Raw genomic sequence first — 16,926 nt, 5'->3', positions numbered from 1 at the left:
TATTCCTTCCTTCTAGCATGCCCATATCCCCCAACATCTTAGTATCTTCAGCAAATTTGAACAGGGTGCTTTTTACCCCCTTGTCCAAGTCACTGCTGAAGATGCTGAACAGTGCGGGCCCGCACCTGATCTAGGATGAGCCCTGGAGTACACAAGCCATTTATCAGAGAACTGAACCTGAACACCACTTGGGACCCAGACCTTATGATTACAGGTGCACAGATACATCAGTCCATGTCGTGTCAGCACGAATAAAAGGAAAACTGACACTATCAAGAATCAGCTTTCTTTGTCTGATGCACCCAAAAATGTCACCAATAAATGCCATGTGTATGGGAACAGCCACAGCATGCACGTGGACAGCCCAGCAGCTTGGAGAGCAGCATCTGGTTGGTAAGTCTGTTGGTGGAGGGGACTGGCATACCGAGGCCCCTGCGGTGAGGGAGTGGGTAGCCTGTTCCAGTGCTACATCAATATCAATCTGAAGGGAACTCATTTGAGAAAGCAGTTTACTTTTCTTCATTTTTATTGGATATTTTACTTTGTATTGTCATACTAAATGTTGAGATAGATTCAACAGCAAAAAAAGTGTCAATCAAAGTGATTATTCTATTATTCTATTAAAATAAAGACATGAATGCTAAAGTAGTAAGAGAAAGCACATCTAAGTAAGCCTCCTAAGTTGCAAATCACTTTGAAAGCTTTGCTCCAAAATGAAGTTCCCTGTACAACAAATCTATTTTTTTTTTAATGTATACTTATATTGCCATACTAGAACCCTTATACTACACTGGAGTTCTTAAGCACCACTGTAATATGAATACTCTTCAGTTTTTATGACATTAGCAAGAATATGACAATTGCCACAAAATGTCTCTTTGCAAACAGAGAAACAATAACGTGCTTTGAATAAAAGACTTTAGCAAGGTGTGGCTTGCATATCAGACTGCCTCCCCCAGCCAGCCTTCAAACAACTTTCTACAGGTATTGATGTGTAGCTCCTACTATCCCAAGTAAGTTTTTTTTTAAAAAAGGCTCAGAGCTACTAAATAAGAAGATACTTAGGGTTTCTTCTCAGATAACTTATACCAATATCTAACTATATTAAGGCATACATAGGAGAAATTACATGCTGCTTTAAGAAAAATCATAAATTAAGCTTAGACAATCATACAAGAGGAATGGGAAATTACATACACATCTGATGTAGAAATAATTGCCTTTGGAGAATGACAAGACACTAATATTATGACAACTAAAAGAACAACTAGACAATGCATTAGGAAGTCCAGAATTATCTTTGCTCTACACAGGCACCTGCATGGAGAGGCATATAATTCTTGCCGCCATAATTTATCCATCAACACGACAGAGACACTGAACAGCTTGTACTCTACATGGATACCAGAGGGTTTTTTAAAACTCTAAGAGCAGGTTATGTTATCCTCCAACGGCATACTGAGACTGACTTGTATGTTAAGTTAATAATCACGGTATTTACTGTTATTTTACTATTCCACCAAAAGTAAACATCTTTATTATTATTATTGAAGGAAAAGTGTTCAATAAAGCAACAAAGTTTGCTTCTTTGGATCTAATGGCATGTGTTAAAAGAAGTCTTCTTTTATACCGCAATGCAATTTAATCATTAACATATAGGAAGACAAGTAAAAAAACTGCACACATTTACCCATAAAAACTTCCTGTTTTTAAAGAACGTGTACTTGAGCACAGCTGCATCCTGTAGAAAGTAAAATATTAAATCTTGCTTGTAAGCTGCTATCACCAGAAGTAGGCTCAGAGTGCTGATTCACTTGAAACCCAAGACACATTTCAGTACTAAACAGCATATTTTTCCCCGTCTTCCATCACCTCCCAAGATCAAAGCCTCTTTTGACCCCTTACTCCACCCAATAAATACTACTGATATACAAAATTATATTACGGCGTATTATGCTAAAGTTTAATTTGAGGGTGAAGTGGGGGAACCGGGGGAAAGCAGAAGGGGGGAAAAACAAAACACACCAAAAACAGAAGGCGCATGATCAAAAACAGTAGCCTGCTCCCACTAACACAAAATAAAAGTTGTAGTTTCCTCAGTTTTCCATATAACCCATTAACTCTGAAGCAACGTCCTTAAACAAGGTAATTCTGCCAAGTACTTAAAACTCTCACAATCACTAACAATGTTTTATGCAATATTAACTGTTAAAAAAAACCCCCAACCACAGCAAATTAAGTTTTTCCATTACCATCACCTTTAAGTCAATGGTGAAAAGGAAATGAGATTGAAAAAAAATAAATAAATAAAGATGTTGTTTTCTTTTCACTAAGCTTAGGTAACAGAAACAGACAAGCCAGGTCAACTTTCTGGTTCTTTTGCATAGGAACAATAGTTTCATTAGGTGCAAAAACCAGTGGGAAGATCCCATTTAACTTTTAAGATAAACTACGAACTCAGCTGAATTCAGACTGTTTTGCAAAACTCTTGAAGAAAAGACACCTACATTTGGGCAAACAGAACAATTCATAAACAACTTTGTAAAGCTGTTAGATTCCCAACAAAAATTAAAAATGCTAGGTTATTTTAAATTGGGGATACAATTAGCAGTACAATACATGAAATGTAACCACTATAACAATGTATGCTTGCAGAGTTACTACTTTGAATGGTAAATTTAATCACCTAATTAAGGTGTGAAAATAATGAATGTAACAGTTGTGAACACACACTGCCTTGAGAAACAAGGGAGTTCAATGCTAAGATCACAATTCAGTTATAAAACTAGAGGATAAAGACACTGATCTAAACATTACCTAAAAGGAAACTTTCAGCTACTTAAGTCCAAAGACCCATTATAATGGGCAATTCAGTCTGCTTGCATCTTTCCAAGAAAAAATATTTGCCAATGACAACAAAGGCATACCTCGCCTCCTGAAGTTTCTTCCAAGTTCCAATTTCTAGAGCCAGATGAATTCAAATTTTACTTTCCCAATTATAAATTGGGTTGAAAATTCACTAAGAATAAAAATTCCTCTTTCTGTACAACATGGCAAATTCTTCCTTAACAAAACAAACTAAAACCTTTGGAAATGTATTCTGCATTTGTCCCCAGGGTGAGCCAGATCCCTATATATTTTTACTCAGAGACAATAAATTCTCAGAAAAACCCAGATACATTTTCCAGTTCTTCATTTTTCTGTGGTCATCAAATAATTACAATGGGCTTTTGACATCAATGTGCCTCCAGAGTAGGAAGGAAGATAATACTTTAATGCAAACACCCAGAACCAAGTATGTAATACTAAGGAGGAGAAAAGGAAAGGCAAAGGGAGTTCAGGTTGCCTGGCATATCTTCACTTGTCATTTCCCACTTGTCAGCAGTTTTGTGCAAGTGAAACTGAACTTTGCTTTCTAGAAGGGCACAAGGCACCACCTGACTCCTTAACAGTGCTAAGCTCTAAGAACACAGATCACTAATCCTGTTCTGCATCTCCATGAGGCACGAGTTTCCTGACAATCCAAGTCTACCAGTAGATTTTAAGAGAATTAAGAATAGCCCACTTTTAAACAAAGAACTCATCTTAACAAAAGAACTGCTGCCCAGGTATAATCCTCCCCATGGAAATAAAATAGACAACTTATGTTATTTGGTTAACATTTGCATTCAGAGTCATGGGGCTTCCCAGTCCCAACACAGAACAAGGATTTCACTTTTCTGAGCTGGTCCTGTGCTTCTGAGCCCTGACATAGATACTTATACAAGGAAGGCTATTTCTTCACTTTATTTGGGAATAAATACTATGACAGTTGTGAGAAATGCTTTACTTTGTGAAGTATACTAGATCTCAAGAGACAGTTCTCAAATTCACAACTTAAAGATACCATATACTGGGAGATCTACTTCAATTGTATGTATGATTATACCTCCTGTGAAAGTTCAAATCTGAGTAATGTACTGTGAAGGAAAGAGAAATGAGGTTTAAAGTCATGCCCTATGACTTCAAGGGCTGCAGTAAGGGTTACTGCCCCCAGGGCAACGAATGCTGAGATAAAAATTTGATGTCTGTTTCTTGAACAGGGTAGCAACTTTACACTACAAAAGTTGGCCTTTGGCTGGGCCTGTGAAATACTTGCATTAAGGGCTCACCGGGAAGTAACCAAGGTTTTGTTTCACTTACTTAACAGGATAGCTCAACTCTGGAGTCTGTACTATCCAGATGTTCTATTTGGCAATTTCTGCTTAGTCATGAGAGTGATGATAATTTAACCAAAGCATCCATCCATTTCATACCCGTCTAGTCCTGAACGAAGAATTGATTTTTTACAACAGCAGACCTCCTCTATGAGAGAAGCATCTAGACTTACCAGCCGTCAGGTTAGTAAAGCCATTTAAATGGTATTACTGCTGCTATCTCCCATAGCTTTTCTACCCTTCTTGGGATCAGTGGAAGAGGTGAGACTATACTGCTCAGCTATGGTAGTAAGTAGCTCTTTATAACATCCCATTCTTGGTCACTCTCAGAAAAAGGCTACATTGCACTTACTTTCAGCCCACTCAGTTCCTTTCCTCTTTCATGTCTTTGTGACAAGGTATTTAGCAGAATTTGCAGATTCGCTGGAATCCAACAGGCCACATCATAAGCATTTTTGCTATAGCCTTGACCCTGCAACCCCCAGGCTGTCAGTCATGTGCCTTAGCACCTGCCCACTCACTGATCTACAATGATACACCCAGGTACGGGTTGTGCTGTTTTCAAGCCAATTTCTGCCACAAGTTTCAGAGTCCACTGCCCCTTGACAATCAGTATACACTTAAAGAGAACATGTTGCTGAACATCAACACATTGCTGAAACCAGGAGTTAAATCCAGTCTCAGTAAGGGTGGTAGTGCTCTTAATTAATGAAAACTGCACCAAATACATTGATTGTCACAACCAGAACAAAGCTGTTATGCCTGGAATGAAGACTGCATGAGGACCTCAATGAAACTTTGTTTTTAACTTACTGATGCAGTACATTCACTTTTTTGGATTAAACTCAGCAATGAGTAAGCAAGCCATCCCTATTATCCCAGCTGGTATTTGATACAAAGTCCATTGCCTGATTCACTAACAGACCTTATACCTCTGCTCAGGTCCCTAGGGGGGTGTGAAATTGGGGCGACTGCACCTGGCCTGTGATTTGTGGGGCACCACAGAGCTGGGCCAGCTTCACATCCAGCCACTCACCACCACCCCCTCCCCACCCACATCCAGGCTCCGCAGAGGCTGATTTGCCCCTGGCCCCTGCACCATGCTACAATCATCTCTGCCTGTGCTACGAGATCAATAAGGTAAGATGAAGAAACGATACAGAGATTTGTAAGCTGTTCCAAATAGGCCATATCCTTCTGTTTCTGTTTATACAGAACCTAGCACAACAAGTTCCAGCTCCTTACCACTCCATTAATACAAAAACCAAGACAACCCCCTGAGAGGGGAATGGGCCGCACACACCCAGCCATACGCTGCAGGCCGCACACACCCAGCCACAGCCACCCCCACGTGCCTCGTTGCGCGGCCTGGCTCACCCTGTTGCCAAACTCACATGGTGCCCCACCACTGTCAAAGCAGGGGCAGCAACGTGGGAGCAGAGATGGACCGGAGGCCGCAGCAGCAGCCGCTCCTGCCTCATGCACAGACTGGGGGACACGTGCCCCCCTGGGCTCCCAGTGCCACCTCTGGAGAAGTCGACAGGATCTGAGCGTCCCACGACAAGCCTGGCCAGAGCCACATTCACCGTGACTAGGGCCTCAGTGGGGGTGCAGCGCACGACTGTAGGGTGCCACATGCAAAGCAGGTGGGGGGGGTGCACCCCCCCGCAGCCAGTGGGCACTACCTGCACACACCGCACCCACTCCCTAAGCAGCACTCTGGGGCCACACACCAGGCTACACCACGTGCCACGCCCCCACATGGCCATGTGCTGCCTCCCACCCCTGCAAGCCACAGCCTTCACAGCAGATCACACCCTGGTCCCTACCACCTCTGCCTCACCTGTGTGTCTGTCTGTCAATAAGGCTCTGAGAGGCACATATACAGTTGGCGCAGAACGTTACGGACAGACACAGAGCCAGAAGTGCTATGGCTTTTATTATATTAGAATAGTCATTCTATTTCCAACAAAATCCCCCAATTAGAGATGCATGCAAGTAATCCCTATAAGATGTTATACAGACGGCAGTAGGGGAAGCAGAATAAATCCAAAAACCTTTACCTCAAACTGATACAAGCAGTCTCTCACCAGCAGAGGAGTCTGGCTAACCTTATCTGCCCATTCAGCAACATGCAACTAAAGGAACTCAAGGGTGAAGGTCTGCTCTACTGCTAGAAACTGAATGCCAGGAAGCTGAGTCCAACTGCCAGGCCACCATGCAGACCACATTTCCCAGCATACCCAAGAGTTGCACATGAGGATACGGCAGGCTACTGCTCCACGACAGGTGGCACCTCCACACCCACAAGTGGCAGGACCAGCTGCACATGCCATGGCCCAAGCTGTCCCCTCCATCTGGGCCAGGCAGGGCCAAGGGTCCCACCACAGGCCAGATCCAGCCCATGGGCCATATTTTGCCCACTCCTATTAAAGTATAAGCCACTTCTGTGGGAAGCATTTAAAGCATACAAGTGGCAGCAGCCATCTGCCAAAATACACTGGTTTCAATATGTAAAGCACCACTAAAGCTAAATTCAAGTATGCAGGTTTACTGGCATGGGAACAACTTGTGTCATGATGTCTGCACATCATTAAGATTAGTTATTTCAAAGTAGCTTGCCTCTCAACAGCAGCCTTACAACTGACACCTAAATTCAGTATTGCTAATAAAACAGCATAGATAGCAGCTGAACTGCCAAAAAAAAATTACATTAAGGCTTAGACTGTATTACCTATTCCCCTGCCACACAGTTGCAAGCAGCAAGGGTTTGGGGTATTTTTGGTGGTATCTCTTATTGGGCCTACTGTATATTTGGGAGAAAAGCCCACAGCCATATATTGCCATTCTTTAATCTTGGGCTGTAAGATAGTGAATTTAAATATCCCCACCCATGCTGTAGTAGGGTTGGAGTATTATTGTTGCCATGATCATACAGATCTGAAGAAGCTGAGACCTGAAGAGCACCTGTATAACATCTCTCCCAGTTACATAGCTGATCCAAAAAAAGGTATTACCAAAAAAACCCTTAGTTTCTTGAATATTGCCTCAACTGTCACAGCTACAATACCCCTCCAGCCCTACAACAAGTAGTAATGCAGCATAATCGTCTCTACTACAAGAACTGCCCATTGGACAGATTCATAGATTCACAGGTGTTTGGGTCAGAAGGGACCTTAGCAGATCATCCAGTCCGACCCCCTGCCCTGGGCAGGAAAGAGTGCTGTGGTCAGATGACCCCAGTCAGGTGCATGTCTAACCTCCTCTTAAAAATTCCCAAGGTAGGGGAGAGCACTGCCTCCCTTGGAAGCCCATTCCAGATTCTGGCAACCCTTACTGTGAAGAAGTTCTTCCTGATGTCTAACCTAAATCTGCTCTCCGTCAGTTCGTACCCATTGTTCCTAGTGTCCTAGTTACTCCGAGGATAAAAAAAAAAACATCTCCTATTTCTTGCTGCCCACCTCCTCCCACCCCCCGATGAATTTGTAGGAGGCCACAAAACCACCTCTCAGCCTTCTCTTGCAGAAGCTGAAGAGATCCAGGACCCTCAATCTCTCCTCATAGAGCTTCACCTGCAGGCCCCTAACCATATGAGTGGCCCTCCTCTGAACCCTCTCAAAGTTGTCTATAGCTCTCTTGAAGTATGGCGCACAAAACTGGATGCAGTACTCCAACTGCAGCCTGACAAATGCCACATAAAAGGGGAGCATCACCTCCCTGGACCTGTTTATCATGCATTAGCAGGTGCATGACAAAGTGCAATTAGCTTTACTGATTGCTTCATCACATTGACAACTCATGTTCGTCTTGGTGTCAACAATGACTCCGAGATCCCTTTCCGCTGCTGTGCTACTGAGAAGGTCCTCCCCTCAGCCTTTAAGCATGCTGGTGATTCCTTCTCCCTGGGTGCAGCACCTTGCACTTGTCCTTATTGAACTGTACCCTATTCTGTTCTCCCCACTTTTCCAACCTGTCGAGATTCATTCCCTACCCTCTAGTGTGTTAACTTTATCCCATAATTTGGTATCATCTGTGAATTTGGACAGAGTGCTTTCCAAGCCCTCCTTCAAATCACTGAAGACAATGAACAGCACCAGTCCAAGGACCGAGCCTTGCGGGACTCCACTGCCCACATCTTTCCAGGTCGATAGGTCCAGAGGACTGCCTGTCCTCTTGATTACAAGTGTAACTTACATCTGTGTAATTTATCTGAAACATGTACTTTACAATGGTCTAAACATGCCATGCATTCAGACCTCTTAAGTATGCTCCATGCTTCTATTAAACACTTCTGAAAGAGAATTGAGACAAATCTCCAGTAATATCGTAAGTAGCCTTCTTTCATTTAGTCACAAGTAGGAGTCCTACTAACAGAAAACACCATGTCTTGCAATACTTAAGTACAATAATACAAATAAGCGCTCATATTAAGATGGTACCAAGTTACTAAACACTGATAACCTACAGTAGTATATTTTATACACAGCTTTGTTTCCTTGCTTTGCATCCTATTTCCTTTCTTTTGCCTTCTATATAATTAGTGTGGATCAAGATTAATCTACTGAACTTCACTATGCATTGGCAACTAAACTGTGCATCTACTAAATCCAGTTGCACAAAGACTAATCTCAGACCAGATTAAGATAACTATTTAATTACTCCATTTAATACTTCCAACCAAACTGATAACCCAAGTGTACGCCAATGTGAAATAAGCTTCCAAAACAAATTCATGAAATCCCTTGCTTCAGTTCTTGACTGAACTTTACCCATACTCTTTAGAGTATTAGAAGCCAAGAGTATTAATCATGATTGAATGATCATGACTTTTTTTTTTAAATGTCACATCTCCTTACCCATGCTTACTATTTAGATTAAAATGTCTAAAAGATGAACAAAGCTGGTACTTTAAATACCAAAAAAAAGGTAAGAATAAGAATTTGTTTTTAAAGTTCTTATTCACCAACACTGCTGTTGGTTGGGTGCCAACACTATAGAACAATATTTGCATAAAGGTTTCTGTTATAGCTTTATGAACATAGGCATTTCCATAATTAATAAAAACATTAGAATTTTTTCATCAATTTTCTTCATCTTATTCTGTGTTTCGACTACTGTTACTACATCCATGACTAATTATTCTCACCTCTGTATCTGTTCTCCCCCTTCCCATTTCTGTTCCATCTTTACTTGAATATAAGATGAGGTTTCTTCCCCCACATTTGGCATGGGGAAAAAAGCACCTCGTCTTATAACGGCATACAAGATCTCACTAAATATATCATTAAACTGCTGCCAAAAACAGCATGTGCTCAGCAACAGAAACCAACTTTGAAGCTGATTATATGCAGCCAACACTAAGTATGGCTATAAAACGTATGGCCCACGCTAGGCAAGTATGCTGATGGGAACCCACCACAAGAATAGGTTATTATAACCCATCCAAATACGATACATGGTAGTGACCATTAAGCATAGTCCCCCTTACTGGTGGACTTTTTCCAAGACATTGCATACAGTTCACCCAGAATCCCTGTCTGCCCTCCCCACCACTCCCTCTCGCTCCCCCTGGGGTATTAGTTAGATGTCTATCACTATCCAGAAAAGCTTAAAAAAGATAATGGCCTGAGTTGACAAGAAATCTAAGTTAATGCAGAATACTGCTTTAAATTACATTCTCCGTATCATTTCTTATGTACCCTAGCAGCGCTTGCTTTGGTTGCTTAATCAGAGCTACACATAGAGGAGAGGTTTTCATTAACAATCCCATTCAGAGTATTTCCATGGAATTATTTGGCATCTTAAATTTCATAAACTTCTTTTAAAAAACCATACTCGAAGTACAACAAGCTTTAATTCTACACTAGATTCTTACGGGCAATATTATTCAGCAAAGAGAGGTTTTGCTAAAAGAGAAAAACACTTTTTTTTATTAGAACTAGAGTTTCTGCATTTCTGTTTTATTAAGTGTATAAGTGTACTTACAAGCGACATATACACACCCCAAGTTTTCTTCATAGTGATGTTTTTCACTATAGAAGGACATCATTTATTGATAAAGTTCTACACAGAAGTATTAACAACAAAATCCTGGCTAGACTACAAGTCAATGTGCGCTAGCCGTTTAAGGCACTGAAACACTGCTAAGCAGCCCTTAAGCTGGACTCATTACAATGACAAAGTGTATACTACAGTGACAAACCTAGCGAAGGTTCACTGCTTCATGCTAACAATTAAGCCTCTGCCTCTTGTTCCATTTGTCTTCGTTAAGGTTCCATACAACTTGAAGGATCAGGGCCTAGCTTTGTAACACCCTTCAAAAAAATCTGACTTGAAGACATTAAAATAATATTTCGGGTCTGAGAAGTTTACCAAACACTAGTAACTAATTCAATAACTAAGCCAACCAGCTAAAGTGAAACTACTACAGGTGGCAGAACAGAACAGAATAGTTGCATACTCTCTGTGTATATGAATGATAGTAAGCAAAAACTTGATTAAGAACTCTTATAAATCCCACCAGTTGGGTAGGGCATAATCTACTCTACAGTGATCTACTGAAAAAAATTTCAAGTGCAGTCTCACATTAAGCCCTTCTGCAGCAGCAGAACCCTCTGTTCTGCCAACAGTTACTCTACTGAGTGGATAAGGATTCTCCTACTGCCGGGCACCTGGAGAAGGCAAGCAAACATTCTCAAGCTTTCCGCTGCTGCCATGGTCCAGCTAGCAGCTGTGCTGCCAGAGCACAAGTGTGACAGCCACACAGAGCTGTCAAAAAACACACGGGTCTACACACGCTCTGGTGACTTGGCAGTGGCAGCTGCTAGTTACTGACAAAACTTCCTATCAGAAGACCAGGAAAAGGTTGCCACAGTCTTAAACTAAAAGCTCCTTGATGCAGTCAAGGGGGATTTTTTTTTTTTTTTGGGGGGGGGGGGCTGGAAGGTCCCATTAAAAAAAAAAAAATCAAGCTAAATTGCTGAATGAAACAAATCCCTTGACTTTATTGCACAGTAGTGTTGTGAGGACAAATGTCTTTATCAGGGTTTGCATAAACACTAACACAACAGGGTCCCTAGTTCTGACGAGGGCTTTTAAGAATTCTAATATTTGCTGAATGGTATTTGATGAGCTGTAGATTTATAATTGGATACAAACTAGTACTTACCAAATAAATTATTTGAACAAATATCAAGTATAAATGCAATGTCCTAACAGTAAGACTAGGAATATAATGGAGACCTAGAAGTTGTTTTAACAATGCAAATAATTTTGAAAAAGACTAATGTTAGATGAGAAGCCAGCCCCAACAATCGTTGCTAAATAAGGGAGTATTAGGCATCCAACCAAGGAACTATTCAAGAACCTATCTGGACACTTCATTAGCAGGGTCCAGCTAATACACGTCTGATTTGGTGCCCTCCCCATCCACCCCCCCTCAAATCTCCTGTCACCTGGAAAGGAATAAAGCATTTATTTTACCCTTTACCCCACCCCTCAGATAACACCTTTGTTACCTCTTGCAAATGTGACATTCCTTACCCCCCCACTTCATCCCTCTCCAAATCTCTTTTTGGGTCCTCCCCACTCAATAGCTGACTGCTTCTAAGACTTGTTCCAGGCACTACCTACTTTAAATTGTCCTGATTTTTTATCAGTTGCACCTCATCAACATAAGAAAAACAGCAGTGAGGACTGATCGATCTGAGCCCTCTCTCCATTCAGAAAGAAGAGATAGCCCTGCACATTTGGTTCTCAGATTTGATGGGTATGCTTCATCATAGACAAGAACCTTGCTTTTTGCAGGAGACTGAAGATAAAAATTTGATTTTGCAGAAGTGGATAGCATTTGATAAGGAAACCTTCCAACATATTCTTGAACAAACAAATTTTTATGAACTCAGCTTATATCAACTGCACTGTTCCCTCCCTCATTTTTATTTTAATCCCTACTGAAGCCATGAGAAATTAAAGCTAATAGGGACAGTGTATCATTGATAAGTCAACATCTACCCTTATCTGCTAACCTTAACTAAATTTAAATTGAATCCTTCCCTCTTTCATGAGAAAAGGCAGAACTAAGGATCAGTGGAAGAAGATATAGACAAATTTTCACAGTTAATACAAAGTTACTTGCAAAGCTTTTTGAAAGCATAACCCCTAAAACAGATTACCCACACCATTTTTCAGCCACCCCAGACTGCTCTGTTACCCCAACTTCATCCCCCTCATAATAATTAAATTGACTGTTTCATAAGATTTAACTGAGATTTCAAGATCATCTTAGGACCATGAGGATTTCCTGTTTTCTACTGCTTACCTCCTCAGTTCTTAAGTCAGCTTTTCTCTCACACAAGTTCAAGAAGTCCTAGCCCACAATCAGCCCCATAGGGACAAATCCCAATAAGGCTTTGTTCCAGGTCCTTCTCTACAGCCAATTGCTGAACTTGTGGCCTAATATTTAGGTCTTAACTTTGACCTCATTTCCAATATTCAACAGGATAACTCCCCTCTAAATATTGAGGTTTTATCAATTATAACTGTAGAAACAGCAATAATATAATAGCTGCTTACTATAATTTAGAGGTTATTAATTGAAAAAAAAAAAAAAAGAGTAAGAAATATGTAAGAAATTTTTTTTACTACTGTGTAGCATTTAATGTCTACATTTGTACTGCATGAATATTTATAAAAGACTTACAACTAAAATATTAAAATCGAATGTCTGACTATAACAACAAAATACCCAATATTTAGAGGAAAACTGCAAAAAAATGCATCAACTAAGGCAAAGTGTAAACACACTTACAAAAATAAACTGATCCCAAGCTGACAGTATCCCTTTAAAAGGCCATCAAGTTAAGAGTAAACCCATTCTTCTGGCTTAGAATTTGTATCATTAAATACTACAAGCACATATACTTCGTCCACACTTCTGAAAAACTCACAATTAAATTCCGAGTATTATTATTACTCAATGGCATAACATATGTAGGTTCTCCAAATCTGTTTACAAAGTTTCTCTAAAACAGCAATAGAGAAAAACTTAGTGCCTAAATTTGTTACTTTCAGCAATAAAAACAATTTTTACTTGGATCTTATTGTCTAATGCATATATAAAAAACTCCAACATGGTGCGAGACATATTAGCTGGGGATCAACAAATACACATAAATATCATTTCCAAAATATACATTTTGACATAATAATGGGAAAGCCCAATTTTGCACCTCTGGCACCAACAGAAATTTTTGCATGGCTAACACACAGAATAACGGTAAATTCCATATTGGTCTTTTGACTTATCACTAAGGAGGAACTTCTGCATTATTTTTCATAATGTAAAGCCTGATGTACAGAAATTACCTAAAAAAATCTCATTAGCATGTTCATCAGACCTATACCAAGAACCCAAACGCGATTCATGGCAAGATATCCCAATTTACGAAACCTAGAAGAAAAAAAATTAGGAAATCTTTCTTTGCCTAATGTAAGTTTACTACAAGGCCAAAAGCAGGTTCAGCAACACAGGCAGTGCGGCAATGACAAACAACTTAACAGTTAAGCGTGTTGCAGAGACACATTTTTTATCTAAAGAAAAAGCTATGGTGGCTGGAAGTTCATCACTAATCCAACTGCTCTCATCACTGATCCATCTTTGTTGCTCAGCCCCTAGATATTAAATCTTCAACTATTTCATTTCCACGTATCTGGCAGAAAGGACAGAAATCTTAAGACACACACACACACTAATGCCAACTGTTATGAAAGTATCACAAGACTCAAAGTCAAAGTAACTCCCACTCACGATCTCCCAACTGAACCCTCAGCTCTCTGGATTTTCCCAGCTGGTAAGTCTGTGGAGAGGGAAGGGGGGAAAACTGAGGCACTACCGTGAGGCAGGGAATGGAACAAGAGCAGGGGCTGGGGTGAATGGGGCCCCAGGGCAAGTCATCCAGAGGCACAGTGGAGGGGTGCAGCCCCCCCACAGCAGCACACACCCCCAGGGGAGGCACTGAGAGCAGGTGCCCCCCACAGCACAGAGACAGGCTGCCAGCTGGGGTCTGAGCCCCACTGCCTTGCCCCAGGAGCTTAGCCGCATGATGCTATGGCTGCCTACAAAGCAGGCAGGGGACATGGGGCACACTGGCCATGCTGCACATCTGTTGCCCACCTGGCAACAACAGGCACACTGGCTTCACATGGCTAAGCTCCTGGGGCAAAGGCAGCAGGGTACAGAACCCCAGCCCACAGCCAGCCTCTGCCCCCATGCCTCCCCGGGGGATGTGTGCTGCTGCAGGAAACCACGCTTTTCCCCCATGCCTCTAGATGACCCAGCCCAGCCAGCCCCAGGGCCCCATTCACCAGAGCCCCTGCTCCTGCCCCACTTCCTCCCTCACTGCAGGGGCCTCAATCTCCACCCCCTTCTTGCCCCTTCCCCTCCACTTACCAGCTGGGAGCTGTCTATGTGTCTGCTCCTCCTTCCCAAGCCACAGCCCCCCCAGTCCTGCTGATGCTTCTCACTTGTGACCCATGGTACCCCGCATCCTGCCAGGTGGTTTGCGGGAACCCACCCCCCAGGCTGGAAACCCCACACACACATCCACAGCCCCCCACACTTTCACAAATACCCCTGCCACACACACTCACACACCCAACCATCCATATATTACATACGTGCATGCACACTCCATACCTATAATACCTCACCAAATACACAGACATACATGTATAGGTATGCAATGTGTATATATATATATACGCATACAGGTATGTATGCGCTTCCACACACCTCCATATATATAACACCTCACCAAATACAGAGATGTGCGTATGCATGCATCTTCTTTTGAGGAAAAGGAAAGTACCTCAGTAATATCACAGTCAAATCTGTATAGAGGCCACAGTGTGCATGTGTATACGCACAAATATCCCATTCTCAAGCTCTGGCTCCTGTGTAGATGCACACACACGCTCACACACATAAATATGCACATGCGTATACACAGAAGTACACATGTGCATGCATATACATGTCTACACCCACACTAGATATAGATCTAGATGTAGCTGTATCTAGATCACCAGATGTCTCTATATCTAGCTCACCCACTCTCCAGCTCTGGCTCTAGTACACACACACACAAATAGGCACACACATAAGCATAAAAGTACAGACGTGTGTATACATATGCATGCAACATGTACACACACACACACCCCAGGGCTGGATTAACCCTTTTGTGGGTGTAGACTAACAAGGTTGTGGCCCCTACTTCTGTTCACTCCATGATTATAATACCTAAAAAAGCACAGCTGGGCCCCTCTTTCCGTCAAGGCCCCAGGCATGTGCGTAGTTGGCCTGTGCATTAATCCGGCCCTGCCACCCCCACTACCTCAAATCTACAGACACAGACCTCTAGATATCTATATCTGTGTCACCCACTCTCCATCTGACACACACACACTCGGCTCCGGCCCGATAAATCACCAGCCCCAGCAGCCGCACGTGGCTGGCGGGCACCTCTCCTCTACCTCTGCCTCGCGGGGCTACTGCTGCCGCGCCGAGGAGCTGCACCAACCCCTGGTGCGAAGCGGCCGCCGCCGCCCCGGGGGGGTGTGCGTATGCGAGGCTGCGCGGGGAGGGGATTCTGCCGGCCCGGGCCGCCCGTTACCTTCCGCCAGCAGCTCCTCCAGGGTCACCTGGCAGCGCCCCACGGCGACCACCTTGCCCACGGCCGAGCTGCCGCCGCCGCCCACGCCTCCGCCGCCGCCCGCGCCGGCGACCACCGCGCTCCCCCCTCCGCCGCCGCCGCCGCTCCCCTCAGACTTGGGCATGCGAGAAAACTTCTTCATGGTGCCCGGGCGGCGGCTGCCGGGGCCGCTGCGGGAGCTGCGCGGCGCCTGGCCTCACATGCCGCCCGCGGGCGCCCGCCTTGCTCGGCCCGGCCCAGCCCAGCCTAGCCTCGGCTGCAAGGAAGCGCCGCGCGCGCCCCGGCCTGGGAGGAGGCGGCTCGGACGCCGCTCGCGGACTCGCACCAACGGCCTCCGCGAGGCACCGAAGGCGGGGGGCACTGCCACTGGCAGCCGCTGCCTCGCCTTGCCTCGCCTGCGCATGCGCGCTCCTCCCCCTCCCCCTTCCAGCCAGCCCTGCCTCCCCTGGCCGCCGGCGCCGGAAGTGAGATCTGCTGCCGGGCGAGCACGTGGGGGGTGAGGAAACTAGCTGTGCCGGGGGCGCTGTCCCCGCCCGACGCTCTAAGTTGCCTTTTGCTCCGCGCTTGTTAAGGGGTGACGGCTGCTTGGGTTGCCCCGCGGGCACTGGCCTCCGTAGCAGGGCTGAGGGCTCGTGCACGAGCAGTGCCGCTCGTGGACGTGCCGCGCTTGGAGCACGTCCACTATGGAGTCACGGGTTAGAAGTATAATCATAAAGAAGTCTCAACCGAAAGTTTGCAAAAAAGAATTTTCCCAACGATTTGAGTTGGTCTAATGAAAGAGATCATAGTTACCCAAAGAGACGTGTCTGCCTGTGCCCTTAGACCAACACACCTACAACCTGCACCCCTGGATCATAAAAAAGTAGCACCGTTGGAGGTCCTCTAGTGCAGTGTTTCTCAGCACTGAGTGTGCCTCCCCCTGAGATTGGCCACTGCTGATGCTGCAGGCAGTCACCACTCGCCACACACAAACGTGCACACCCCCGCTGATGCTGCCCAACTGCCTGAGGGTTGTC

The 16,926-nt window shown here is 43.8% G+C and overlaps 1 protein-coding gene across 3 annotated transcripts in view; it reads right to left on the bottom strand.

Moving 5' to 3' along the window:
- The window catches only part of BMP2K (BMP2 inducible kinase), a 135,957-nt gene extending 119,643 nt beyond the window's left edge, over window positions 1–16,314 (bottom strand). For all 3 annotated transcript variants that reach the window (XM_090036909.1, XM_090036908.1, XM_090036910.1), the window contains exon 1: window positions 15,872–16,314. In XM_090036909.1, coding sequence (XP_089893035.1) covers window positions 15,872–16,052 — 181 coding nt within the window. In that variant the 5' untranslated portion in view covers window positions 16,053–16,314. The remainder of the gene's footprint in view (window positions 1–15,871) is intronic.
- Window positions 16,315–16,926: the final 612 nt, after the last annotated feature.

Source organism: Crocodylus siamensis, chromosome 2 (assembly GCF_052110815.1).
Source record: "Crocodylus siamensis isolate JL-2025a chromosome 2, ASM5211081v1, whole genome shotgun sequence".
Taxonomy (NCBI): Eukaryota; Metazoa; Chordata; order Crocodylia; family Crocodylidae; genus Crocodylus; species Crocodylus siamensis.
Note: the sequence above shows the minus strand (reverse complement) of the source record. Positions and strands in the feature narration are given on the sequence as shown.